Here is a 27982-nt window from a genome sequence, read left to right on the forward strand (position 1 = left end):
TCCTGCTGCTCCATCTGTGACTCCATCGTGACTCCGAAATATAACAACAAACCCAATTCCGCTGGTTCACAATTCTAGAAATAGACACTAAATTGCATTTATAGAGTACTTTAAGTAAGTAAGTTTATTGGCCAAGTATTCACATACAAATTAGCTGTTGAGTACGACGGGCCTTTTCTGTTGCTGAGTCATTTTGTGGATGGGGCCAATCAAGCAAATGCTCTTCCTATTAAGTGGTCAAGTGAAAGCAGGGTCAAGTAAGTTGAGAGTTGTTTGGTAAATTTACAGCTAACGTCTCTATGAATACATTGGCGCAGCCTCGAATCCCCTTAAATCTCTGTCTTAACCCATCATATTCAGTCTTCTCTCCAATTTGCGGAGGACTAAACAACTCTGCTGACATTAGCTGTCAACTGGGAATAGATGCTCCAATGTTGTTTTTTCATGAGCGGCAGAGATGCACTGAATAAATGGAACGACTCGCTAATTCGCTAACTGGACTCTTGTTTTGACAGAAGGTTTTTTTTAGAAGGCAGAAATTATGTTCAACTTGGTAGCCGACTGAGTGACGAGGCTCTGCAACACTGGACAGTTCGTCTATCGACCCATAGAGTCTTCGCGGCGCAGCTTCCGAGCACAAAGGAGTCAAGAGAAACAGATAAAGTGAAGATGGTGAATTACGGATTTTCGTGAGGTGGTGCAATTCGCAATGAAATGTCCGTGTAAATAGGAAGGTTTGTTTTTTTGGAGAGGAAAATAAAAAGGTTTGCTTCTTTTCTCAAACGAGTGTGAAGCTCGCTTCGCCGTCGTCCTTTAGTTGTAGCGCTCACCCCGAGGCGCTCGGCGAGGAGTCCGGTTCATTGAGCAGAGCCGAGCAGAGCCGCGCCGCAGGAGCGAAGGCCACGGCTGATGGAGTCGTACTCGCAGAGCGGTGAGTGCAAGGGGGGCGAATGTCGGCTGTGTTTCAAAAGTTGGGAACAACTGTTGTGGCAGGGACACTGTCGAAGTGATGGAGGAGAAGGTTAGGGAGCTGGAGGGGGAGGCAGCGGGGGGCAGTGCCGGTGGTTTGTTTGTTTGTCCGTTCCTACAACGCTTGCTCCCTGCCTTCAGATCCAAACCACTGCGGTTGTGCTTTCCGTGGTGAAGTCTGCCTGTGTGAGCCTCTGTTGGGGAAACGCAGAGACAACGCGTTCTGATTCTTACTTAATTCGGTCTAATCCTTCAGTTCTAACAATATGAGGGTATATATAACGCCGCCCTTTCCAGGTCCGGGGGTGAGTCGTTCCTCTCACTTTCTGTGCTGTGCGGTCCAGAACCCCAGTAACCAACACTGCGCGGTGTTTATTCTCAGAACCCTGTCTCACATCTCCTAAAAAAAAAAACCCCTCTGATTTTTTCGTGATCTGGAAAGTGTGGCCATGCGGGATCAACCAGACGAAATTACAAAATAAATGGTAGTCTGTTGCAAACGCCTCGAAATCCCCGTTTATGGGTATGTTTCTTAACCGTTCAGTTTCGATATTATATGTTACAGTATTGGAGACGCACATTGTAATTTGATCTCCTTCACCATTTTGCTAATCTCAGGTCTTGTGTTCTTATTGCGGAGATAGTTCCTTAAATCGGAACAACGAGTGGTTTACATGAAGATTGTCAAATAGGGACCACAGGGAGTACCTAATGGGAACATGTTTTTAAATTCGCTACGTTCTTTTTGCCAGCTGAGCCCATTTGTAACAGTAACATAGACTGAGCATTGTGTTGCAGAACATTCTCCATTTCCTTATTGTACAATTCATAACTTGGCTTGTCGGATGGGGCAGGGAAGGTTGAGTGTGACAATAAAAATAGATAGAATCTAACGGAGAAATGTAACAATTAGACCATTATACGGGTTGGCAAGTGTAGATAAAGTTGAGGAAACAATATTGGGTATCTGGGCTGATTTATTGCCCACTGTCTGTAAAGATTGTGCGTTTTATGATCTAAATAAACAAAGAAATCAAACAGCAGTACGATTTATATTAAATTCTTGATTAATGCATTGACTAAAACGAGGAATTTAGACAAAAAATTTAAAACAGTGATATTAAATTAAATGCTGTCAATTTTAAAACATAATTTAGGATTGAAATGTGTTTTGTTGTTGGTTAACTACACCTGCTGTAGCTTGATTTGTTTTCCCTTGCCCAGGGAAAGATTACAAGTGCAGATGAACAGATGTGTTGCACGTTACTTTTGTCTTATTTGCGACTGTGTGTGATGGCAGGAGCTCCAGCTATCTCGTTTGAGAATGTTTAATTCAAGGCATGCGCTCTTGTTCCACAAATAGTTATCTTGCTCTACTACAATTATAAATTGTATTCATTAATTAATCTTTTAAAAATGTTTCAATTTTAGAAGAATCTATTGAAAATTTTAAATGTTAGTTGCCACTTGGTAGAATCCAGTAATGCATGTTGGGTAATTGCAGATTTGTGGACCTTGATACAACATGTAGCCTCAGCAAAGGACCAGAGACAAATTAATAGCAATATTTGTGTCTCCTTTCCACTTTACCTACTGCTTTCATGAATCATGCAATCAAATATGTTTACTCAAGATTTGTCAGGTCTCTTTGTTCATTATTTTTAAATGAAAAATGTACCTCCCCCTGCAAGGCTTATTTGGAAAAACATGTTTTTTTTTGTTTTCTACTATTAAACTTGAACCTAGCAATAAATAGTAACAGCTGAATTTGCATTTATATTCACTTTTTAAAAGAGTCACAAATAGCTTTCAAAATATCAACATGTATGACCATTTTGACAGTTGCATGGAATGGGAGTAACATTGTGAATATTATTAAATCATTTTCACATTAGTTATGCTTTTTAGTCACTTCCTGTTGATTAATCTTTCATTTTTGTTTGTGTAATTTTGATAACATTTCTTGAGATAATTTCACAACTGAAACAGAACTACAAACCAAACAATGTCCTAAATAAATAAACAACAGTGATTGCTGATCTATGAACCATGCATGACAAATGTTGATATTGTGTCTGGTGAAGCAAGCAGTGAAATATTACTCCGGATACACACAGTCAAACGTTTGCTGTTCCATCATTTAAAATTGGGGTTTCAACTAAAATTATTGTTTAACTGCTCATTTCCTTATGATTTCACCTTGTTTCGTTGGTTGCTTTTTGAGTTGCTTTCATGAAGCGTTAGACTGAAACTAGAAACTAACAAATATAGTCAAATCCTAACTACCACTGGACTTTGCCTAGTTGAACAGCATGCAACTGGCCTCATTCTGTCTTCATGGCCTGTTACTACCACTTTTTGTAACCTTCTTTCGTTAAACAGCACAAATGGTAGTCAGATATGAGAATCCCAGTGTTGGGAAGGAGGTCAGGGTTAGTTGGTGTTTTTCTCTTCAATTGTCCAAATATGTTTCTCCTCCTCAATCTACTTTATCTCAACTGCATGGACCTTCATTTGTCCTTTACACAGCACATGCTTCAAGTCTCCACACATTCACTTGCCTGGAGACAGGAAACCTGGCTGCTCATTAGCATTCTAAAAGACAAACACTATGATCACATCAAAACAAGCTTTCCCAAAAGAAAATTAGTAATCCATAACCGCCAATATCCTTAAACCCTTTAAAAAAAATTAAAAAAACAGATCATTATTAAGAAAAAACAATTTAAAAAAATATTCTAAATTGTTCCTATCTATCTCCCCAAATTCACAATTTCAAATTCCTAGTATTAATGTATACTAATCCCAAATTAACATCTTTTTCTGCTATATTGGCATCTCCAATCTCATTTTAACACTTTAACCAAGATGCCAGTAGCATGCAGGTCACTTTTTGAACTTAGTTCAAAAGATTAGAAACAGGGAAAAAACAAACTTAAAACATCGATAAGACAAAACAAACTGCATATTTGCATCTCTCCTCTGTTTAAGTGTTAAAAGAAAACAAAGAATAAACTGTTAATTTCTACATTAATAGATAAGCATATCCAAAGAACAATGGAAAATAAAATAACTGTGGCTCCACTCCCCCCGCAACTGCAACTTCTTAAAGAGACACTACCTATTAAAACATTTTTTTTCTGTGACATTCACTCACAAGTTGTCACACCTCATGCAATATGCTAAATCTCACAGATATTCACACACTTTAAAACAATAACATTCTCACTCAAAAGGAACACAATTATACACACCTCAAGGCAATTATTCAAACTCTTAAAACTTCTTTGATACACCCAAATACGCTCATAAGCTTGCCCACCATTACACATGTGATGTACTGAATGGAATTTTCACAAAGGAAAATGGGCATCACAATTGGGTTTTGAAATTGTGTATCTCCATTGTTTTCCCTCCTTACCAGCATTCGTAAGGCAGTGTATATAATATAAAAGAATGGACAGAAAAGCATCAGTTACACAAACTTGTCCGAGAGGGGTGAGCCAGAGTCCCGTCAAAGAGTCAATGGCACAGCCCTCACATTTCCAAAAATCACATTGCGAGTTAGAGGCGTCCCTCTGTATTAACTTTATATCTCCCATGTTTTGGCAAGGCTGTTCTGTCTACTAGAATCCTTGGTTCTGTGGGGACCAATGTGCAGAAGGGGCGACGGCATGATACCGTCTCAATGATGCTCTGGCTCTGCATTGTTTATCTCTCTCACTACTGCATTCATTCCTGCTGTTCCTTCCTCTTCTGCATCAGCCTTTTCCCTTCGTTCTCCTCTTCCTTTTCAGTATCCAAGTCGCCATCAATATCATTTTCTTCTGGGGATGCCCTTCCCTGAGTGGTGGCTGGAGCACCCCCCTCCCCCCTCTCTATGGGATCTTAGTTGGGTAGTTCCGGCTGCCAGGGCATATAGGGGAGGTGGTCTACACTATTCCTGACTTTGTTCCCCATTCCACCCTGAATTTGCTCTTCATCCCCTCCTCTTCCATAAACAGGGTCACCATGCCAGAAAAGGGGTTGTCCCCGGGGTTATTTCGTTTGGCACCTTTTTTTTATTTTTTGTTACCAACTGTTGCTTAATTTGCGATTCAATCAGGCCTTTTCTATTTCGGCCTTGTCCTGTTGTTTTATCATGCTAATGACATTATGTTTGTAACATATCGCAATTCTTAGGTATACCATCCTTTTTCATCTTTTCTGCCTTTTTAATAGTTTCTACATTCCATGTTCCTCCAACTGGCCAGGATTCATCTCCCAAACGTTTGGTTGGCTTATAACTTAATATTATATAGTCTTCGTTACTTTTAGGATGCAAATAACACAAATGTTGGATGGGCGTCCCCCCACCCCCCCGTCACTTTTATCCAGATTATTCCCCATAGGTGTGAGTCTCTTCTCAGCCCGGCTACTTTGTGAACGACAAACTTTTTTAGTTTGCGGAGCCAATTGCCAACTACTTTCCCAGTAGCAAAATACCTTACCAACTACTCTCCTAGTAGCAAAAATGTATTACTTTACGACAAACCTTTTTAGTTTGGGAGTGGTGGCGCCATTGAGTGTGGCAGCCTCGCCTGCAGCTGTTCATCGTTCTTCACCCTTTTTTTGTTATTTTTAGTTTGATAAAAAGTTTTGTTCTGGAGGCCTTTTAGTCTTTTTATGTGAGGGATCGGTGGGGGAAGGGGGAAACCATTTTTTCCAGTTCCTACCTGGGCGAGGATGCGTCCTTCCTCCGAGCCGCATCTTCGCCCACTCCTCGCGGCCTACCATTTGGATTGGCACGGCCTTCCCTGTCAGAGACCGGCCAGAGCTTCGAGCTGCAGCTTCAGCACTGAGGTACCATCGCGGAGCGGGGTGATGCCTTACTCGGGTTGCTGTGTGGAGCTCCGGAGTGCCGACTTCAACATCGTGGAGCTGTGGTCTGTGGAGCTTCCAGCTGCGGCGGCGCTGACTTTATCAATGCGGAGCCTGGGATCTCTCGCCAAGGTCACCAGTGTTGGAGCTCCACCCAGCGCGGCCTGTGGACTTGGGGAGCCGTGGTCTCCGGGAGGAAGTGGCCGTTTCGGAACTCCAGGCCGCTGAGAGTGTTCCTCTGTTCCGACGCCGGAGTTCCATCATCTGGCGAGAGGGCCTGAAACATCGGGCCGTCCGTAGCAGTGACTGCGGTCCGGGCCTCAATAGGCCCAGACCACGGGTGAACATCGAGGAAGTGGACTGAAATTTGTGGGCTTCCCTCACAGTGGGAGACGGTGATCCCGCTGTGGGGGATGTTTTTTATGTTTAATGTTAAATTCTATAATGTTGTGTTTATTTTATTTTTGTGCTGCAATGGCAATTGGTGTATGTGACAATAAATGTCCTTTGTCCTTTTGTCCTTTGTTTGCTTTATCCAATTGCCGACTACTTGCCTTGTAGCAAAATCTCTTACCTACTTTCCTAGTAGCAAAATACATTAATTTACGACAAATCTTTTCAGTTTGCTCTATCCAATCGCCGACTCCTCTCTTGGTAGCAAAATACATACACAATTGGTCTTACCATTGTCTGTATTATGGACCTCGGCGGAGAACCAGATCGACCTCTGACGAATGATCACAGATGTTCCCGGGAGTTTCTAAGGGAGTCGGTCTCAAAGGGTCCGATTAGAGCTCAGTTTTCTCCCTGTCCGATCCCGTTCACTGTGCAGCCTCTTACACAGTCATCTGTTGATGGTCCCAGCGAGGTCCTGCCGGCTATATGCCAATGATAAGGTTCACTTCTTTAAAAACAGACAACTCGCAAAAACGTTAGGTAAACCAAGTCAAGCTTTACTGATCATCAGCCGGCGGAAGTGATGGGAATACACCAATAAGCAACAGACACTTAACTTCCCCACGCCACCACTTCAATGAACAAAGATTTGCACGGTGTTTTATACTGTGTCACTTAATCACATTCCAAAGATGGTCACAAGATGCAGCCAATATACATCACTATAGGACAAGTCTGAGCTTGTCTCTCTTATCAATTGGTAGACACATTTCAACGGCACTGGTCATTGTCTCAATATACATCAACCTGAGACAAGCCTGGGCTTGTCTCTCTCTTTCTTCTTCTTGAGCCAGCTTGAGAAGATATATAAGCTACAACTGACAGTCAAATATTCTACCATGTATCTTTTATATATTAAAAAGCATTTAACCTTTTTCAGTTTCTCATCACATCTCCCAAAGATGTTTGAATAAATTGACACTTGTCGTAATCATACTGAACCTTGCAAAATCCCATCGGAAAATGTTATCTCTGAAAAGCTTTGTTTACTCTATTTTTGGTCTTGGAGTTAGCCACAGTGGACATCCTGTGGTTTATTCTGATCTTATTTATTTTTCCATCATGTGGCACATTTGAAATCTTACACCCAATATGTTAACTTGAGTAGCAAAGCTAAGATTAACAGATGCTGGAAATGTTTGGCAGATCAATTCTTGCTACTGAGGGAGTGCAGCGTAGGTTTACAAGGTTAATTCCCGGGATTGCGGGACTGTCATATGCTGAGAGAATGGAGCAGCTGGGCTTGTACACTCTGCAGTTTAGAAGGATGAGAGGGTATCTCATTGAAATGTATAAGACTCTTTAAGGGCTTGGACACACTAGAGGCAGGAAACATGTTCCCGATGTTGGGGGAGTCCAGAACCAGGGGCCACAGTTTAAGAATAAGGAGTAAGCCATTTAGAATGGAGACGAGGAAACACTTTTTCTCACAGAGAGTGGTGAGTCTGTGGAATTATCTGCCTCAGAGGGCAGTGGAGGCGGGTTCTCTGGATGCTTTCAAGAGAGAGCTAGATAGGGCTCTTAAAAATAGCAGAGTCGGGATATGGGGAGAAGGCAGGAACGGGGTACTGATTGGGGATGATCAGCCATTATCACATTGAATGGCGGTGCTGGCTCAAAGGGCTGAATGGCCTACTCCAGCACCTATTGTCTATATCAGAAAGCGATTGAGGGAGGGTAATAGATCCAAGTTGATAACCCAAATCTGCCCTTGTTGCTGCTTGAAAAGATTTAATGACCAGTTGCGCTGAAGGGCCTGTTTCCATGCTGTTGACCTTCTATGACCTTAGACAAATAAACTTTCACTTAATTTACATTATTATTTCCCTACCATCAAGATTAGCAGCCTGGCTTTCAGTTAAACTTGTAATGAAACCGTTAAATGCAACATAATGTTTGCCGTCAGTCTATCCTCTGGCAATACTTTTCTAATAGGCTATTAAGTATGTGTAACAGACCTCTGTTTTCACTGGAATCATTTAAAATGCATGGATCCAGGCAAGATTTATTTTCTTTGATATTTATTACTTTATTTCATATTCCTCCACTTTTCATTTTAAATGTGGTTTTACCATTTTAATTTTCAAATGTCATGTCTGTCTGCTCTCTCCCGCTAGGTAACTACTAAATAATTCCCTCACTTTACTATTGTGGCTTGCGGATTTATCCTGTTAATTTATTCTTGGCCCTCTTTGCGCTCATATTTTCCTTTTCATTATTTTGTTCTGATTCTTGAACAGTTTGTTTAATTCATCCCCTTTGCCTGGTTTAATAGTTTTTTTTTAAGCTCTCAATTTTCTCCGTTATCCATTCCATCTTCAGGAAATGTATTGAGGTTCGATTTCTTTACTTGTCTTTTTTATTTTAATTTTTTTAATTTTTTTAAATTAGAAGTTAATACAATACAAAACAATACAGTGGTACCTAATTTTAGGTGCCAACTATGTCATAACCGTAATACATTCTATGTACAACCTCTAGTTTTATGTTTTTGAAAAGAAAGTAAGAAAGACAAGAAAAAAATATAGAGAAGAAAAAGAGGAAAAATAGATAGTAGAAAATAGAAAAACGTGAAGTGTGTGTATAAGAAAAGAAAAAGTAGAAAGTGGAAATAGGAGAGAAAGACCCTTAAAAAAGAAATTTTCAAATCTTTATTCGGAGATGTAAATCTATCCACGACCTACTTGCCTTTTAACCTTTTCTTCATCTTATTAATTAGCATTGGTGCCTGAATCATGTTGAGCACTTTCATTCTGGCAAATGTTTATTTTTCCAGCCAAAGACTTTCAAACATTACCTACTGCCATGTCATGTTGACACATTATTGTTTACTGATATTGTTGCCCATTTTAGTTTTTTTTTAATTCTCAGCCATGAAAAACGCCCTTTCTCCAATGTAAAAGCAAATCATGAAAAATGTTGGAAATATGAATTAAAAGGAGAATTATGGAAATGCTCAACTAGCCACACAGCATCTATGAAGAGAGAAATGGTTAACTTTTCAGGTCAAAGTCCTTTGAACAGGATTAGGAACTAAGAATAGAATTAGGAACTGTTTCTAGTTGTAATTAAGGTCATTGACCTGAACAATAACTATTCTGTGTAAGAAGGAACTGCAGATGCTGGTTTACACCGAAGATAAGACACAAAAAGCTGGAGTAACTCAGCGGGGCAGGCAGCATCTCTGGAGAAAAGGAATGGGTGACGGTTTGGGTTGGGACTCTTCTTCAGAATAACTCTATTCTTCTTTCTACCAAAGCTCCCTGACAGTATTCATATCATTTTTTATTTATTTTCGTCAACCAGTATTTCCTATGTTTTCACAATTGTCCCAAGGACAGCCTGCTTATCTGCAAGCCCACATTAACCTGACCTGGTTAAGAAGGGCATCCCCTATTCCCATACCTTGCTGCTGTTAAAGGTCTTTGATCCATTTTTAAATGCCTCTGATTATAGTCAAAATCACATCAAATAATTTTTTTAAAAACCCTCAAAATACAAGAAGCAAATGGACCCCCCCCCCCCCCCCCAAATAAAGCACTTACCTCAACCTTTTGCTTGGTGTTGATGTTCCATTCCAAAAGCCGGCCTCATTTGTATATAGCTGAGCGATTGAACAAAGTCATTCCACCCTTCAACTCAGTATGTCAGTGCTCCATCACTGGGTATTCCACCTTCAACCACACTCTTCCTTGCACTTTTTTGTGCAGAGGTGCCGGAGTTGGAGATGAATCGATCTTTGATCAAGACCAAGATTTAGGTTCTCTCTGGAACTACATGCCAGCATAACTTGCCTCAATACCGTTTTAAACATATTATCTATGTCATCACTGTCTAGACGCCCTATATCTCCTGTCTAGTTTTTTCTTCATTGCCCAATTCTGCAGTGAATCCTCCCGTATTGGGTATCATTGCTGTCAGGTTAGAAAGGGGTACATTATCCCATTTACATGGCCAGCTAATTTCAGGGTAAAATGCAATCTTCCAAAAGCAACAGTGATGCTGACCAGAAAATCTGTTTTAATAGTGGAGATAAAAATATTCCCCAGACTATCTGGGATAATGTTCCAACTCTTTGCAACAGTGTACAGGATTCTTTATGTCCCCTTTAGAGGGCAGGCAGGGCCTCTGTATAATGTGACCTCCCAAGAACAGTTTTGTGTCTGGAATGGGACGAACTCTGAACTATTTGACTTGCATTAGAGAATGCAATCGACCGACCCACAGCGAACACACATCATTAGTTTAGAGATACAGCACAGAAAAAATACCCTTTGGCCAATCGGGTCCGCACCAACCAGCATTCCCCGCACACTAACACTATCCAGTGGGGTGAGGGGAGGGGGAGCTCTCCTAAAGTCTACAATCAATTCCACTGTCTTAAGAGCATTGAGCTCTAGGTTGTTGCTACGGCACCAGGACGCCAGCTGTGTCACTTCCTGTCTGTAGGCAGATTCATCCCCATCCTGGATCAGTCCAATCAGGGTTGTGTCGTCTGCAAACTTGAGAAGCTTGACAGAGGTGTCTGTGGAGGTGCAGTCATTGGTGTAGAGAGAGTAGAGGAGAGGAGAGAGTACGCAGCCTTGCGGTGCTCCTATGCTGAGATGTGCTTCTATCCGAGATGTGCTTTCCCAGCCTCGCATGCTGCTTCCTGTCTGTCAGGAAGTTGGTGATCCACTGACAGAGGGGTTCAGGCACAGTCAACTCGGAAAGTTTGGAGTGTAGTAGCTCTGGCACAATGGTGTTGAACTTAGAGCTCAAATCAACAAACAGGATCCTCGCATAGGTCCCCTGGCGGTCTAGGTGCTGCAGGATGAAGTGCAGGCCCAGGTTGACTGCATCATCCACAGATCTATTGGCCTGATATGCAAACCGCAGAGGGTCCAGCAGGGAGTTTGTGATATTTTTCAGCTTGGCCAGCACAAGCCTTTCGAGTGTCTTCATGACTACAGAGGTCAGTGCGACAGGCCTGTAGTCATTAAGACAAGTAATCCTTGCCTTTTTGGGTACAGGTGAAAAAGGTTACTTTTATAACAACTAAACAGGTTTGCTTCTTAATAAACAGACCACACAAACGCTTGGTAGACCAGTTCAAAACTTTACTTATTATCGGCCGATGGAAGGGAGGAAGAACTCTAGTCAAGTGACCAATATAGACACTTCACTGTCCTCAGTCCACTTCCCTGAACAACAGAATTACATCGTATTATATAGTGGTTTTTTTTTGTCACCTTAGCACATTCCACAGACATTAGTCATGGTCAGAGGTACAGGAAAATAAAGGTTTCTACAGAATGCATCAAATCAAAGGCATTTTGTCACATGGTACAAGATATATTAAAAACATTGGCCATTTTGTATTGCCCCTTGAATCTAGTTTCCTCTCTGTCACTTCCTCTCTCATAAACATCGGACACTTGGTGTAAGGTATTTCTCTCTCAAATACATCAAAGGCATTTGTCAAAATCCCTTAGATCAATCTAGCTTCTCCTCTCTCGTCACCTCCTCTCTCATAAACATCGGACACTTGGTGTAAGGCATTTTACCTCTCAAATACATCAAAGAGATCTAGCTTCTTCTCTGCTTCCTCTCTCGTCACTTGGGAGACAAATGTTATAGTATTCATTATCTCACATACCGCAACCTGAGGCAAGCCTAATTCGAGACTAAATATAAGCTGTAAGCTAGACCAGGAACCAATTTAGTATCTTCTTATATTTTTAACTTAATTCGGCCTGATCACAGGGACAATAGTGGAGACTTTGAAGCAGGCAGGGACAGCCGATGGTAACTTTGGAGCAGGCAGGGACAGCCTATGGTAAGTCTATGGAAAGTATGATATGTGATGATGTTTATTTTGCTAATTTTGATCAACACTGTTGAGAATGGTAATGCAGGTGGTAGAATGTTTTGTATACGTACATTTGCTGTTTATTATAGCCTGGTGTCCTGACTCGAATCATGATTTTTAATGCACCCAGTTCACATCACAATGGATGTATTTAGTCATCAAGCTATTGCCGGATAGGGAATGGCACTGAATCGTAAACCAAAGGACAATTCTCCCATTCTGGACTGTCAGTGAAGGTCTTTTATCGGAAGAATATCCAATGCAAAACGGTTAGTTGTTCCTCACGTGTTTGATCATGCGATTTTTCTTATCTTTCTAATTTATAAGGCACAGCACTTTATGTTAAAAAAATTAAGCTTGAATGTTCAGTATCGAGGAGGTTGCTATAGATTACATTTGTGTCATGTGGCTGACATTCTGTGGTTGAAAATGGTGTTTATGCTTCTTCCTGTATGCATGGAAACCTTGTAATGCCACTGTAATGAGCTATGGGGAAGCTCCATAATCTGTAAACTATCTATGGGATGCCTTTTTATACAGAATATAACTCAAACAGCAAGCACCATGCAGTCCAGACACCATCTAACTCAAACTTATTAGTTTGTGATCCTGTCCCAAAGTAATGAGTTGCAACTAATTGTATGTTCTTTAAAACTAATAATAGAAGTGGAACATCAGGCCCTTCAAGGCAGCCCCGCCACTTATTTGATCATGTGGCCTCAACTTTTATGTGTCATTTCTCTAACAAACAGAAATTCATCTCCACTTTAAATACTTATGATGATCTAGCTTCCACTTGCCAAAGGTGCAGAGAATTGCAAAGATTCGACATCCTCGGCAAGCAGAATTTTCTACCTACTTCAGTTTTAAATGCCTGGCCCCTTATGGGACTATCCCAACATTTAAGAAACAGTTAGACAGGTACATGGTTAGGACGGGTTTAGAGGGATATGGACCAAACGCAGGCATGGGACTAGTGTAGCTGGGACATGTTGGCCGGTGTGGGCAAGTTAGAAACATAGAAATTAGGTGCAGGAGTAGGCCATTCGGCTCTTCGAGCCTGCACCGCCATTCAATATGATCATGGCTGATCATCCAACTCGGTATCCTGTACCTGCCTCCATACCCCCTGATCCCTATAGCCACAAGGGCCACATCTAACTCCCTCTTAAATATAGCCAATGAACTGGCCTCGACTACCTTCTGTGGCAGAGAATTCCAGAGATTCACCACTCTCTGTGTGAAAAATGTTTTTCTCATCTCGGTCCTAAAAGATTTCCCCCTTATCCTTAAACTGTGACCCCTTGGGCCGAAGGGCCTGTTTCCACACTGTATCACTCTATGTCCCCTTGTTCGAGACTGTCCCTCCATTGAAAACATCCCAATGTCTATCCTCTTGTGATCTTGTACGTTTTAATAAGATAATCCCTCATTCTTCTAAACTCCAAGGAATACAGGCCCAAGCTATTTAGTCTTTCTTGGTAAGACAATCCCCTCTGCCCAGGATTGTTGTCTGCACTGCTTCCCAATGTGCCCAGGGTTGTTGTCTGCACTGCTTCCCAATCTTACAATATCATATTTTTTTTTTTTTAGCGAGGTGGACGTAAAGTGTCGCCTCATGTGACCTCACCAGCATTGTGTACAATTGCAACTAAACTTCCCCATTTTTATACCTCAACCACATTGCAATGTAGGTCAAAGTGCTGTTCTCCTCTTTGTAACATGTTTGGTTTTGGGGATCTGGGCACTAGAACACCTAGGTCACTATATTCTTCATTCACTTCCACTCACCCTCCAAAGGGTTGAATGCTAATTCTATGTCCGCAATCCTTTCCTTTCAGTTTTAATGAACTCTAAACAAATTCTTGTCCAGCATGCTTTTGAATGTTCCGTGTTGCAATGTTTTCCAGAGTGGCTTTCCTTCCACCACCTTCTTATATTCCAGCTTATTCAAAGGTCTATGATTCATATCATAACCTGTACCAAGTGCCATTGTTCACTGACCTGCATTGATTCATTGTCCAGTAATATTTTAACTGAAGTGGCCATCCTCCTGTTCAAATTGATTGAAGGACTAACTCCATCTTGCTTCCATCTGTAATTTTACAGCACACAAAGTGCCATGTTCCCCCCAAACACTGACTGATTGTGTAATAACCACATTGCAGCAGAAATTATTACTGAATTGTGAAGCTCTGGAATTTCTCTCTAAACTTTTAAGTTCCTGCTCGAAACCTACCTTTTTGAAGATGTTTGGTCGATCGGTCTTGACATCATCATTCACTCCACATTGCAGGGCTGTCAACTCTCAGGCTTTGAGCGTGAAAATCACGCTCTCAAGCAAACTCTCACGCTGACCAGAAATTTCTCACGCTCTGTGGTGAGAAATTCTGTGATCAACGAAAATGTCAAAACTCGGATAAACTACATGGTCCGCGGGTGTTGGAGAGCTGGGCCTGAGGGAGGGATGGGAGCAGAACCAGCGGCGGGAACAGATGCGGGGAGCCGGGCTGCGAGTGTTTGCGGGGCTGCGAGTCAGTCGCTCGCTGCAGCTCCGGCCATGGAGCAGCCCCAGTGCCGTCGAGGCCATCGGAAACGTTGCGCCGCTGCCGCGAGAGTCTCTGTGCCGAAGGGACAAGCTCTCAAAGGGAGGTGGAGAGAGAGAGAGAGAGAGGGGAAGGAGACAGGGAGACAGGGGGGGGGGAGAGAGAGAGGGGGGGTGAGAGGAGAGAGAGGGGAGAGACAGAGGGGGCGTGAATGGAGTGAGAGAAGGGGGGGGAGAGGGGTGAGGGAAGAAGGAAGAGAGAGGGGTGGAGAGGGTAGGAGAGAGGGGGAAGAGAGAGGGGGAAAGAGAGAGATGGGAGGGCAAAGAGAAAGAGGAGATAGAGACAGGAGAAAGAGAGAGGGGAGAGAGCAAGGGGGAGTGAGGTGGGAGGGAGAAATGGGGGAGAGAGGAGGAGAGAGAGAGAGAGGGGGGAGAGAGAGGCAGGGCTGCCAACTCCCATGCATTGAGCGTGAGAATCACGCATTTCACCAAATTCACCAACTCGCTCTGTTGTGAGAAATTCTGTGATCAACGAAAATTTCAAAACTCATATCTACTGCATGGGCCATGGGTGTTGGAAGCAGAAGCAGTCACGGGGACAGATGCGGACGGGGAGCGGGGCTGGCGAGTGTTTGCCGGGCTGGCGAGTGTTTGCCGGGCTGGCGAGTCGCTCACTGCAGCTCCGGCCATGGAGCAGCCTCAGTGCAAGGCGTCGGAAGCGTTGCGCCGCTGCCGTGAGAGTCTCTGTGCCAAATTCGCCCAGGTGACCGGCACGGATCAGGCTGCGGCTCAGTGCATCCTGGAGGCCAACCAGTGGCTGCTGGAAGTAAGTACCAAGCACTGGGTAGAAACGGTGGAAGATAGTGGACTTCAAATGGGGGTGGTTGGAGAAAGCATCCTGCTTGCCTGCTAGATTTTCAATTACTGTAACTGCAGGAAAAATGTTTCCGATGTTGGGGGCGTTCAGAACCAAGGGTCACAGTTTAAGAATAAAGGGGGGGGGGCAAGTTAGGACTGAGATGAGGACAAACTTTCTTCACACAGGGTTGTGAATCTGTGGAATTCTCTGCCCCGGAAGGCAGTGCAGGCCAATTCACTGGATGTTTTCAAGAGAGAGTTACATTTAGTTCTTGGGGCTAACGAAATCAAGGGATATGGGGAAAAAACAGGAAAGAGGTACAGATTTTAGATGAATAGCCATGATCATATTGAGTGGCAGTGCTGGCTCGAAGGGCCGATGGCCTATTCCTGCACCTATTTTGTATGTTTCTATGCTTGAGTATATGGCAATAAAACTCGATCACTTAATTTTGAAGCATTCATGCATGGTGGAGGCATAATGTAGTCATAGAGTGATACAGTGTGAAAACAGGCCCTTCGGCGCAACTTGCCCATACCCAGCCAACATGTCCCAGCTACCCTACCTACTGGGGAGAATTCCCTACCATACTGTGGAATGTAATTAGGAATGTAATTTACTCTAACGTTATTCATAGCTAATCCAATTTAAAGCATATATATTGCATTCAAGAGTTGGTTAAAAGACTCGCTACAGTATGCACCATATTTCAATTTCAAGCTGAAAAATGCAAAGGTTTGCATACTAATACTCTCATACTAATGAGAGGGGGACACACGCTCCTCCCACCACCCCACCCCCACCCCGGTCGCTATGCTCCCTCGGGCTTTGTCTCTCGCAATTTCTCACTTCCAACTCTCACCCAATGTTGGCAGCCCTGACATTGGGTTTTTTTTCTTGCTTTTGCTCCTGTAAATTTCATTGGGATGTTTCCCTTCACTCTTTCACAGTGAAAATTAGCTAATTAGGTCAGTCATGTAACACATGTTTAAACAACTGTAAATTCAGAAGATAGTTAATATAGTTGTCCAAATATCCTCAAACTGTTTGTCTTTCAGAATAAAATGTCACTTTCTGTCCTTGTCTTAATCCATCTGCTCATCATAGTTTTTGGAGTTTCTGTTGAGGATGGAATCATGTTAATGGACAATGTTCAGATTCAGATTCAGGTTCAAATTTTATTGTCATTGTGCAGTGTACAGTACAGAGACAACGAAATGCAGTTAGCATCTCCCTAGAAGAGCGACATAGAATATGAGCAATAAATAAATATATTTACGTGCATACAGTCGTAGTAGTGCAATTATTATTATTTTTTTCCTGGTGGAAGGAGTGTCCGGGGGAGGAGTGATTGGCAATCACCGATGTGCAGAGTTAAGTAATGTAACAGCCGCAGGGAAGAAGCTGTTCCTGGACCTGCTGGTCCGGCAACGGAGAGACTTGTAGCGTCTCCCGGATGGTAGGAGGGTAAACAGTCTGTGGTTGGGGTGAGAGCAGTCCTTGACGATGCTGAGCACCCTTCGCAGACAACGCTTCCTTTGGACAGACTCAATGGAGGGGAGCGAGGAACCGGTGATGCGTTGGGCATTTTTCACCACCCTCTGCAGTGCTTTCCGGTCGGAGACAGAGCAATTGCCATACCATACTGTGATACAGTTGGTAAGGATGCTCTCGATGGTGCAGCGGTAGAAGTTCACCAGAATCGGAGGAGACAGATGGACCTTCTTTAGTCTCCTCAGGAAGAAGAGACGCTGGTGAGCCTTCTTGACCAGAGTTGAGGTATTGTGGGTCCAGGAGAGGTCATCAGAGATGTTGACCCCCAAAAACCTGAAGCTGGAAACAGGTTCCACCTCCGTCCAGTTAATGTGGATGGGGGTGTGCGTGCCGCCCCTAGACTTCCTGAAGTCTACAATGAGCTCCTTGGTCTTCTTGGAGTTAAGAGCCAGGTTGTTGTCTGCGCACCATGCTGCTAGGAGCTGAACCTCCTCCCTATAGGCCGACATGTTCTAGCTTGATTCATCAATGCTGTAAAATTCATATTTCTATCATGAGAAGATAATTTATTCTCAGAAAATTGGAACATATTACTCAAAGTACCTTGTCTGTATGACTTTAAAAGTTGTGAAACTCGTCACCCTATTGATAAAGCAAGTAAACTTGACATTTCTTTCATTAATACAGAACATCGTACGAGTCTTTGTATATACCAAGTGGAAAAATACTCTGCATGTTTTGTAGTAATCTAGAGTTCATATACCTATAGTTTCCAATGTATTACATTTATTGTTAGTGCTTATGTGCTCGTTTGCAGATTGAATTTCATAATGTTATTTGAACTTTTGGAAAAATAGCATTGGGGCCATGAATGAAGTGGATACAGGACAGATCCATTTTTAACAGGGATCAGGCTTTGTGCAAATAGAGAGCCATTATCTTTTTTTAAAAGAGCAATAAGGTCATTGCAATCACTGGTAATTAGAATAAGTACAGGTAATAAGTTTTTTAGAAATGAGGTTGCCTCAGCCTGTTAAAGTATTAATGAATGGTGTAGTACTTAATAGACTCCAAACAGATGAAGCAATTGGAAAGTTGGCAACCCTCTGGTTCTCTGGGCCATGGGCGGCAGAATCCATTGCATTCACAGTCACTTTGTGACTTCAAAGGTTATTTATTGGTCACATACACCATAGGTGTAGTGAAATGCTTCTTGCCAATGCAGCACATAAAGAAAGAATACAGACATGACAATAATAAAGAGATTTAAACATGAGAAACATCCCCCCACAATGGTTCCCATTATGAGGGAAGGCACAAAGTCCAGTCCGCATCCCATGTCCACCCATAGCCGGGCCTATTGAGGCCTCCGCAGTCGCCTATACGGAGGCCCGATGTTCCAGGCCCTTCTCGCCAGGTGATGGTGCTCCGGCGCCGGGAGAATCCTCTCAGCGGCTTGGGACACCTGGAACGGCCGCTTCCTAACTGGAGACCGCGGCTTCCAAAGCCGACAGGCCGCGCTGGATGGAGCTCCACCACTGGCGATCTCAGCGAAAGATCCCAGGCTCCCGATGTTAAAGTCAGCGCCGCGGCTGGCTGCTCCACAGACCCGCAGCTCCGCGATGTTTTACTCGGCGGTCTCAGCTCACTGGAGTTCCAGCGCGGCGACCCGAGCAAGGCATCTCCCGCTCCGCTCCGCGATAGGCGCTCCAGCGCTGTGCCGCCGCCGATGCCGAGGTTCTGGGTGGTCCCCTCAGGAAACACCGCTCCAGGCCCGCTGGTAGGCCATGGGGATGGGTCAAAAGTGCAGCCCGGAGAAAATCTGCCTCTCCGACCAGGTAGGGACCCTGAAAAGTGGTTTCCCCCCTACCCACCCCCACATAAAAAAGACTGGAGCTCCAAAAACAAAACACTAAAACTCACTAAAAATAAAAAAAAGAGTGAAAAACCGAACAGCTGCAGGCTGGGCAGCTATACCATACAGGACGGCGCCCCCTAACGATATTAGCATTGCCACTATGCTACTGCTACTATTAACCAGGAGATTATCTCTAGTTAGGTGAAAAATGCAGAATAGTATACAATAGCAGATATGCCTAAAGAACTGGGATATCTATTTGGGGAAACCACAACACAGACTACGATATAGTGAAAACAGCATACTGCCAACAATGCTTTTGAGTCTTACGACTAATGGATTAGATCAAAGCTGTACATTTCTGCCAACACCAAGTGAAAATCTGAGAACCCAGCTGTCATGCTCAAGACATTATATCCAAGCTGGGCCAAATCACTAGCCATGTTTTCCAGTGCAGTCACAAAGTTGGATCTACTAGAAACAAATAGAAAATTGCCTTGGTTGTAACGTCTCCTGCTTTCACATCTCATTAAAGTCTTGGTCCAAATGTGGACCAACATTTTTTTTCCAGAGATGAAGCATTGGCACTGACTTGGCACCTATGAAGGTAAAATTGATGGTAACAGAGGGGAATTCTTCTCAGATTGGAGTCACAGCTACCTTCAAGATCATGGTTGTGAAATGCCAATCACCTCAGATGTAAGGAATTCTGGTATTGGCATCCTAAGCTTGTGTCCCAAGCCATCATCTTATTCCACATTAGTAATTAGCATCATGAATGTATTCAAAATAGGTCGACCAATTGGCCAAAAATGATTGGGAACTAATTAATTTAATTTAAGATCTTCTGATTGTAATTTGTCTGCAATCACGTCTCTTGCCTGTCGTCTCTTAGTCCTCCTTCTGTATCCAGGGGATTGAGATTAATTGTGTGTAAGCATGCTGTTTAAAACTAGAATTAGGAGAATTTGGAGTTTAACTAAATTACAATAACCTATTTAATAATTGACATTACAGTTTCAAAAAAGGGCTGTTTTGAGCTAAGTGCTGACTTCTAAAGGTTCAGAACAAAAAGGGAAAGCCACAATGCAAGTATTGTAGGCTATACAAATCAATGCACACACATACAATACATTATTAGAATTGAATTACAATAATTTGGAGTGGTCCTTCTAGAAAAAGTTTTATTCTATGGTTAATTGGATGGTATTTAGTATTCTGCCTATTTGTTGTGGAGACTAAGTTGGTCCAGTTCCAGATCAGTCATCATCATGCTCTTAGAGTATTGAGGGCTGCCAAGTGCTGCAGCTTGCAACCTTGCTTGAACTCATTAAATGGTGCATTGGTGTATATTTTTTCAGTTTAAAAACCTCCTTCCCATTGTCATTTGTTAAACCAAAGCAGCAGTGAATATAAATGCAAATATCTCCATCCTATGAATAAATGTTCAGTCGTACATATTTAGTTGTCTGCAATAATACTATTTAAACTCCCATCCAGAATTGCATAATTCCTGTCCCTTATCAAAATGACTTAAATCGCCCAATAATAGCTGATCTCCATATGTTGAAAAATACAGAATTGACGACAGTGGCCTGGTCTACTGAGTGGATTTTCCAGATTTTGAACGATTTACAGCATTCAAGCTGAAGTATTTGTTCCAATCTATTTTTTGAGGAGATAAAATATCTGCAGGAGAAGTGATGGGAATGGACTGGTTGAGATGTAGATTTAGGTTTGACAGTTGTTGTGCAAATTGAATTGGATTAACATATGAAAGAGCAAAAAATTATAAGATTATGAGGAAAAATCAACTGCATTATTATCATTTTCTCTAATTTCTGCAAGTTAAAAACAGCAATTTTCTCTAAATCTGCATAATTTTTAATTTGTGTTAATTGATGTTGGCTGCAGCAATATCACTGGGACTGATGCCCTTCTCCAGCTGTTCACACACAGGCAAAGGTGGGTGAAGTGTCTTGCCCAAGGACACAACGACAGTATTCCGCATAGCCTACTGCACTCGGAACATTTCTAATGTGTCTATTTAATTAAGTTGCTGAAGTGAGGAAGCACTGCAGTCATTTTGACTAAATAAGCAGCAGTCATTTTAACGTGAAGCACCACATTTTTTTTAAAAGAAAAGGAGGAGAAAATGAATAATGTGACAGCATATTCTTAAGTCTTCAATGCATTAGTATTTTGCTCAAATTTGACGGGTTTTAAATTGTCAGTCTGTAATGGAATTAGCTTCTCATAATTAATTGTTTCAATATTTTATGGTTGGAAGCAGCAAAAAAATAGATGGTTTGCTAAAAGCAAAGTGTAGAAGGAAATAAACCAACTTGCAAATATGACATAATGTACGCCACACTGTATTAGCTACAGCATCTTCATCTGAGCTGCAAATTGCTTGAGAACTACACCTATTTTTTTTACTCTCCCAGGCTTTCATTTTGTATTTAAATATTGTTCCTTTACTGGCTGGAACTTGGGTATAACTTTGTGAAAATTATCTGATTTGGGAATCTCTGGTTGGTTGGTTGGTTGGTTCAAAAACAACTTAGAGAATTATTGCCGTTTCAGTTATCCTTTTCATTGGAGGCTATTGTGATCGTGACTGTTTATGTTGACACAATCACCATTTTAAGGTAGAAAGACACTTTGACCAGATTTTCTTTTTTTTTGTAAGAGATGAAACAAACTTAATCAACATTTACCATCCAGCACAAATGTGCAATTTGCCAACTATATGCCATCTGAAACTGTTAAATACGTAGTATCTTTTAGTTTCCATTTTAAGCAAAAAGACAGGAAGTGACACTAAAGTAACAGATTAAATCACCATTTCCTACACTAGCAGTTTAATAGTTTGATGACATTGGTTAATAGGTTACTCAAAATTAAACATTACTTGTGACCTTAACTGACCAAAACAGACCAAATCTAAGTAATATTAGGTGATATGTTAATGAGGTGATATGTTAATGAGGTGATATGTTAATGATGTACAATTTTATGGTGTTTGATCTGTTGAGGTAAACATAATGCATTCTAGATAACTGTCTGATGATTTTTCTCTAAAATAAAGATTTGGCTTAAGCAATCCTTCTCCCCAGAGATGCTGCCTGCCCCGCTGAGTTACTCCAGCATTTTATGTCTACCTTTGGCTTAAACAGCTGCCTGCACCATTTGAAATTGATGAGTTTCTAGTCTAGTGTTTTTTTGTAGATATGGAATATAATTATACCATGTAAGATTGAGGTTAACAACATGGGTTGCGGTTCCCGGAGGTTTTTGTCAGTCTCCCTACCTGCTGCCACTACCTGCAACCTCTGGGAACCGCACGGAAACCTTGGGTGGGGCGCAAAGTCTCCTGAGGTTTCCGTTCAGGTTTCCTAAGTGGGACAGGGGCATAATAAGGATTATGTATTGGATATATTTATTTCTCGAATAAAGTATATTTTGAAATTAAAAAAAAACATTTAAAAATATTGGTGTAAAACGGCACAGGATAGATTACATTCGAGAAACCTTAGATGAGCCGAAACTGATGAATTGTCGTTGATGTAAGAGCAAAGATACTGGAGGAGAGGACATTTGAAAATAGAAACTGGAATATTGTCAGCTGACCAATTCAAGTCGGGAAGCAAAGTATATTAATGATCAATTTTACAAGAGTGTAATCAAAGCAGTAGAAAAATAGTATTTTTTGATACCATGGAATAGCATTCTGAATGTGTGATTGGATGGAAAGCCTGATTTTCAATTGGCATGTGTCTCTTTTTTTACTTTAGGTGTGGAAATTTAGTAAATGATCTCTGCATTCAAAGTAAGGAAACAAAGGAAGCAAAAGCATATTAAGCTTGAAGGTAGACACAAAATGCTGGAGTAACTCAGCGGGTGAGGCAGCATCTCTGGGGAAGGAATGAGCGACGTTTCGGGTCAAGACCCTTCTGGCTTGACCCGAAACGTCGCCCATTCCTTACCTCCAGAGATGCTGCCTCATCCGCTAAGTTACTCCAGCATTTTGTGTCTACCTTCGATTTAAACCAGCATCTGCAGTTCTTTCTTGCAGCATATTTAGCTTTCTAGGGAGTTGGTGGTATGGTGGAAAATATCCCCAGTATGTTTCATTATTGCAGAGACAATGATGCATTGGTCAAAAATGCAGCATCTCCCAAGTCGTGCATCCTGTGATTTCAGAACATGCTTTGCCAATAAAGGCACAACATTTTTTTTACTGAAGTCAAGAAGGCCATTTCAACTACAGTGAAAAGAGAAAGTACCAGTATATATTTAAAGCATTTTAAAATATTTAAGCACATACAAGCCACTTAACAATGTATTGTTCTTTCAAAATACAGTCCCCTGTGAGGGGTGACATAGAATCAGAAGATGTAGAGTCAGTATGGATAGAACTGAGGAATTGTAAGGGTAAAAATACCCTAATGGGAGTTAACTACAGACCCCCAAACAGTAGCCTGGACATAGGGTGCAAGTTGAATCAAGAGTTAAAATTGGCATGTAACAAAGGTAATGCTATGGTTGTTATGGGAGATTTCAACATGCAGGTAGACTGGGAAAATCAGGTTGGTTCTGGACCCCAAGAAAGGGAGTTTGTGGAGTGTCTCTGTGACGAATTGTTAGAGCAGCTTGTACTGGAGCCCACTAGGGAGAAGGCAATTCTGGATTTAGTGTTGTGTAATAAACCAGATTTGATAAAGGATCTCAGGCTAAAGGAGCCATTAGGAGGCAGTGACCATAATACGATAAGTTTTAATCTATAATTTGAGAGGGCAAAGGGTAAATCGGAGGGGTCGGTATTACTGTTGAACAAAGGGGACTATGGAGCCATGAGGGAGGAGCTGGCCAAAGTTGACTGGAAACATACCCCAGCAGGGATGACAGTGGAACAACAATGGCAGGTATTTCTGGGAATAATACAGAAGGTGCAGGATCAGTTCATTCCAAAGAGGAAGAAAGATTCCAAGGGGAGTAAGGGGAGACCGTGGCTGACAAGGGAAGTCAGGGACAGTATAAAAATAAAAGAGAAGTACAATGTAGCAAAGATGAGCAGGAAGCCAGAGGATTGGGTAACTTTTAAAGAGCAACAGAAGATAACTAAAAAGGCAATACAGGGGAAAAAGATGAACGAAGGTAAGCTAGCGAAGAATATAAAGGAGGATAGTAAAAGCTTCTTTAGGTATGTGAAGAGGAAAAAACTAGTTAAGGCCAAAGTTGGACCCTGGAAGACTGAAAAAGGTGAATTTATTATGGGGAACAAGGAAACGGCAGATGAGTTGAACAGGTACTTTGGATCTGTCTTCACTATGGACACAAACAATCTCCCTGATGTAGTAGTGGCCAGAGGGTCTAGCGTGACGGAGGAACTGAAGGAAATCCACATTAGGCAGGAAATGGTGTTGGATAGACTGATGGGACTGAAGGCTGATAAATCCCCAGGGCCTGATGGTCTGCATCCCAGGGTACTTAAGGAAGTGGCTCTAGAAATCGTGGATGCATTGGTGATTATTTTCCAATGTTCTATAGATTCAGGATCAGTTCCTGTGGATTGGAGGGTAGCTAATGTTATCCCACTTTTTAAGAAGGGCGGCAATGAGAAAACAGGGAATTATAGACCAGTTAGCCTGACATCGGTGATGGGGAAGATGCTGGAGTCAATAATAAAAGATGAAATAGCGGCACATGTGGATAGCAGTAGCAGGATCGGTCCGAGTCAGCATGGATTTAGAAAAGGGAAATCATGCTTGACTAATCTTCTGGAATTTTTTGAGAATGTAACCAGGATAATGGACAAGGGAGAGCCAGTGCATGTGGTGTACCTGGACTTTCTGAAAGCATTTGATAAGGTCCCACATAGGAAATTAGTGGGCAAAATTAGAGCACATGGTATTGGGGGTAGGGTGCTGACATGGATAGAAAATTGGTTGGCAGACAGGAAACAAAGGGTAGGAATTAACAGGTCCCTTTCAAAATGGCAGGCAGTGACTAGTGGGGTACCGCAAGGCTCGGTGCTGGGACCGCAGCTATTTACAATATATATTAATGATTTGGATGAAGGGATTAAAAGTAACATTAGCAAATTTGCAGATGACACAAAGGAGACCCCCGAGCCTGCTGGGTGCCTTTGCCAGGAGATGCCCAAACCTGCTGGCTGCCTCTGCCAGGAGACGCCCAAACCTGCTGCTTACCTCTCTCAGGAGACTTGTGAGCCTGCTGTCTGCTTGCATCGCTTCTCAAGAGAAGCTCGAGCTGGGTGTCCTTGGAGTTGTTTTGTTTATTGTCAGGTGTTCCAAGGAACAGCGAAAATTTTTTGTTGTTGTGTGCAATCCAGTCAGCAGAAAGACAATACATGATTACAATAATTGGAGTCAGACCGTGCGGTACCACTACCGCTCTGGAAACCTTTCCGCTTCGGTGGAAACCGCAGAAGCTGGAGCGCATCCTGGACTAGGAAGGCCGCGTTTTAATTTGAGAATCATTGAATATTAAACATAGAAAACCCAGGAAATAGGTGCAGGAGGAGGCCATTTGGCCCATTGAGCCTGCACCACCAATCATTGTGATCATGGCTGATCATAATGATGAATATGGCTGATCATATTCTGCTGAAAGTTATGCAGATAAACGACTTACTGAGAAAAATGCCACGCTGTTCTTAGACATTACTGCATTGCTCACCTAGGTTTCAGCTCAGCATTTCAAAGCATGTTCTCATTTTGTATTCAGGGATTACATGCCGAGCTAAAACTTTGTTCCCCACCATTACATTTAGATGAAGTGATTACAAGTAACATTAGCAAATTTGCAGATGACACAAAGCTGGGTGGCAGTGTGAACTGTGAGGAGGATGCTATGAGTATGCAGGGTGACTTGGACAGGTTGGGTGAGTGGGCAGATGCAGTTTATTGTGGATAAATGTGAGGTTATCCACTTGTGTAGCAAAAACAGGAAGGAAGATTACTATCTAAATGGTGTCAAGTTGGGAAAAGGGGAAGTACAACGGGATCTGGGGGTCCTTGTTCACCAGTCAATGAAAGTAAGCCTGCAGGTGCAGCAGGCAGTGAAAAAAGCAAATGGCATGTTGGCCTTCATAACAAGAGGAGTTGAGTATATGAGCAAAGAGGTCCTTCTACTGTTGTATAGGGCCCTAGTGAGTATTGTGTGCAGTTTTGGTCTCCAAATTTGAGGAAGGACATTCTTGCTATTGAGGGAGTGCAGCGTAGGTTCGCAAGGTTAATTCCCGGCATGGCAGGACTGTCATATGCTGAGAGAATGGAGCAACTGGGCTTGTATATTCTGGAATTTAGAAGGATGAGATGGGATCTTATTGAAACATATAAGATTATTAAGGGTTTGGACGCTAGAGGCAGGAAACATGTTCCCAATGTTGGGGGAGTACAGAACCAGGGGCAATGGTTTAAGAATAAGTGTTAAGCCATTTAGAACAGAGATGAGGAAAAACATTTTCACACAGAGTTGTGAGTGTGTTGAATTCTCTGTCTCAGAGGGCGATGGAGGCTGGTTCTCTGGATGCTTTCAAGGGAGAGTTGGTAGAGCTCTTAGTGATAAAGGAGTTAAGGGATATGGAAAGAAGGCAGGAACCGGGTACTGATTGTGGATGATCAGCCTTTGAAAGGCGGTGCTGGCTCAAAGGGCCGAATGGCCTACTCCTGCACCTATTGTCTATTGTCTATATGCACTGTGGGGGTTTTTTCTCCAGAATTAAGCTTACAATATGGTCTGTGATCAAAGATCTTGCTAGTTAAAAATACAGTATTATGGAAAATATATTTGAAAAGCCATTGCGGTCTTATACCCCATATCTTCCATGACATAGTACTGAATAAGCGTAACATTTGCAAAGAGAGGATCTTCTAGCAAGCTGTACAATATCAGTTGTGAAATGTGTTAACAACATTAATTATCAGTTTAGAAAGGGGTTGCAGTCTACAATATAGCTGCAGCTGGATGCATGGGCCACTGTAGAATGCTCATCAGTCACACTGTGCAGGTTTTATTTCTTGTGCCAGATTGCACCTTAAAAAAAAAGACAAACCATTTTGAGAGAACTGTGCTGCGTAGGCATTGCTGTGATGGGAAAATCGTATTGTTTTAAGAGCTAATTTTCTCCTTTTGTAACAATGTTTCGAAAGCTAATTGTCTTTAAAGCATGTTTGGATGTTTTTGAAAAGAGGGATGAAAATGTATCTTTCTCCTTTCATCTTTTTTGTTTCCTCATTCTCTGCTTTCTTTCTTTCTTCTTCTTGTCTCTCCCCTTTTACTGACACCAAATTTCCTGTCAAATATTAATGGGCGTGACTATTTTCAGGTAAACAAAACGTAATCGCAAAGCCTGGAATTCTTTACAAATTCCAAAAACAAAATTATTGGTCAAAGTAGGTTGAAGTTTAATCAGTTTTTGTTTAATCAAAGCATAAAATGTACAATTAGTCGAGAGCAGAAACTATCCTTTTAAACATTTTCATTTGGGTTTCTCTTGCTGCTGTGAGCTGCTGGTAATTTATAGTTGGTCTCTTTCACACATTGATTTCTAAGAATTACCAAGACCTAAACTGATTAACACTCGTTTGATTACTTAATGCTTTCTCTAGTTTAAGATCAGATGTGACATTGTCGGACTGCCATCTGTCCAACAGATTTCTCGTGATTGCAGATTGTCAGATGTTAGGTTTGGGTGGTGATTGTTAATATAATGGCCGCTTTCCAGATCAGTGGTGTTAATTGAATAATGGCTGTTCCTCTGGTCCCTATGGAATGTATTTGGGGTTCCAGCATCATGGGAAATGTCTTAATTTCTGCTCGCCTCATTACAGGAAGGATGTGGCTGCTTTGGAGATGGTGCAGCACAGGTTTACCAGAATACTGCCTAGATCAGAGGGTAGACAATAGACAATAGGTGCAGGAGTAAGCCATTCAGCCTTTCGAGCCAGCACCGCCATTCATGGCTGATCATCCCCAATCAGTACCCTGTTCCTGCCTTCTTCCCATATCCCCTGACTCCGCTGTTTTTTAGAGCCCTATCTAGATCTCTCTTGAAAGCAT

The 27982-nt window shown here is 42.1% G+C and overlaps 1 protein-coding gene across 1 annotated transcript in view; it reads left to right on the forward strand.

Moving 5' to 3' along the window:
• The first annotated feature begins 534 nt into the window (after window positions 1–534).
• LOC116970807 (leucyl and cystinyl aminopeptidase) overlaps window positions 535–27982 on the forward strand; it is a 102312-nt gene continuing 74864 nt past the window's right edge. Inside the window, exon 1 of the mRNA XM_033017355.1 lies at window positions 535–931. Within this exon, the coding sequence (XP_032873246.1) occupies window positions 910–931 (22 nt within the window). The 5' untranslated portion in view covers window positions 535–909. The remainder of the gene's footprint in view (window positions 932–27982) is intronic.

Source organism: Amblyraja radiata, chromosome 3 (genome assembly GCF_010909765.2).
Source record: "Amblyraja radiata isolate CabotCenter1 chromosome 3, sAmbRad1.1.pri, whole genome shotgun sequence".
NCBI classification, from domain to species: Eukaryota; Metazoa; Chordata; class Chondrichthyes; order Rajiformes; family Rajidae; genus Amblyraja; species Amblyraja radiata.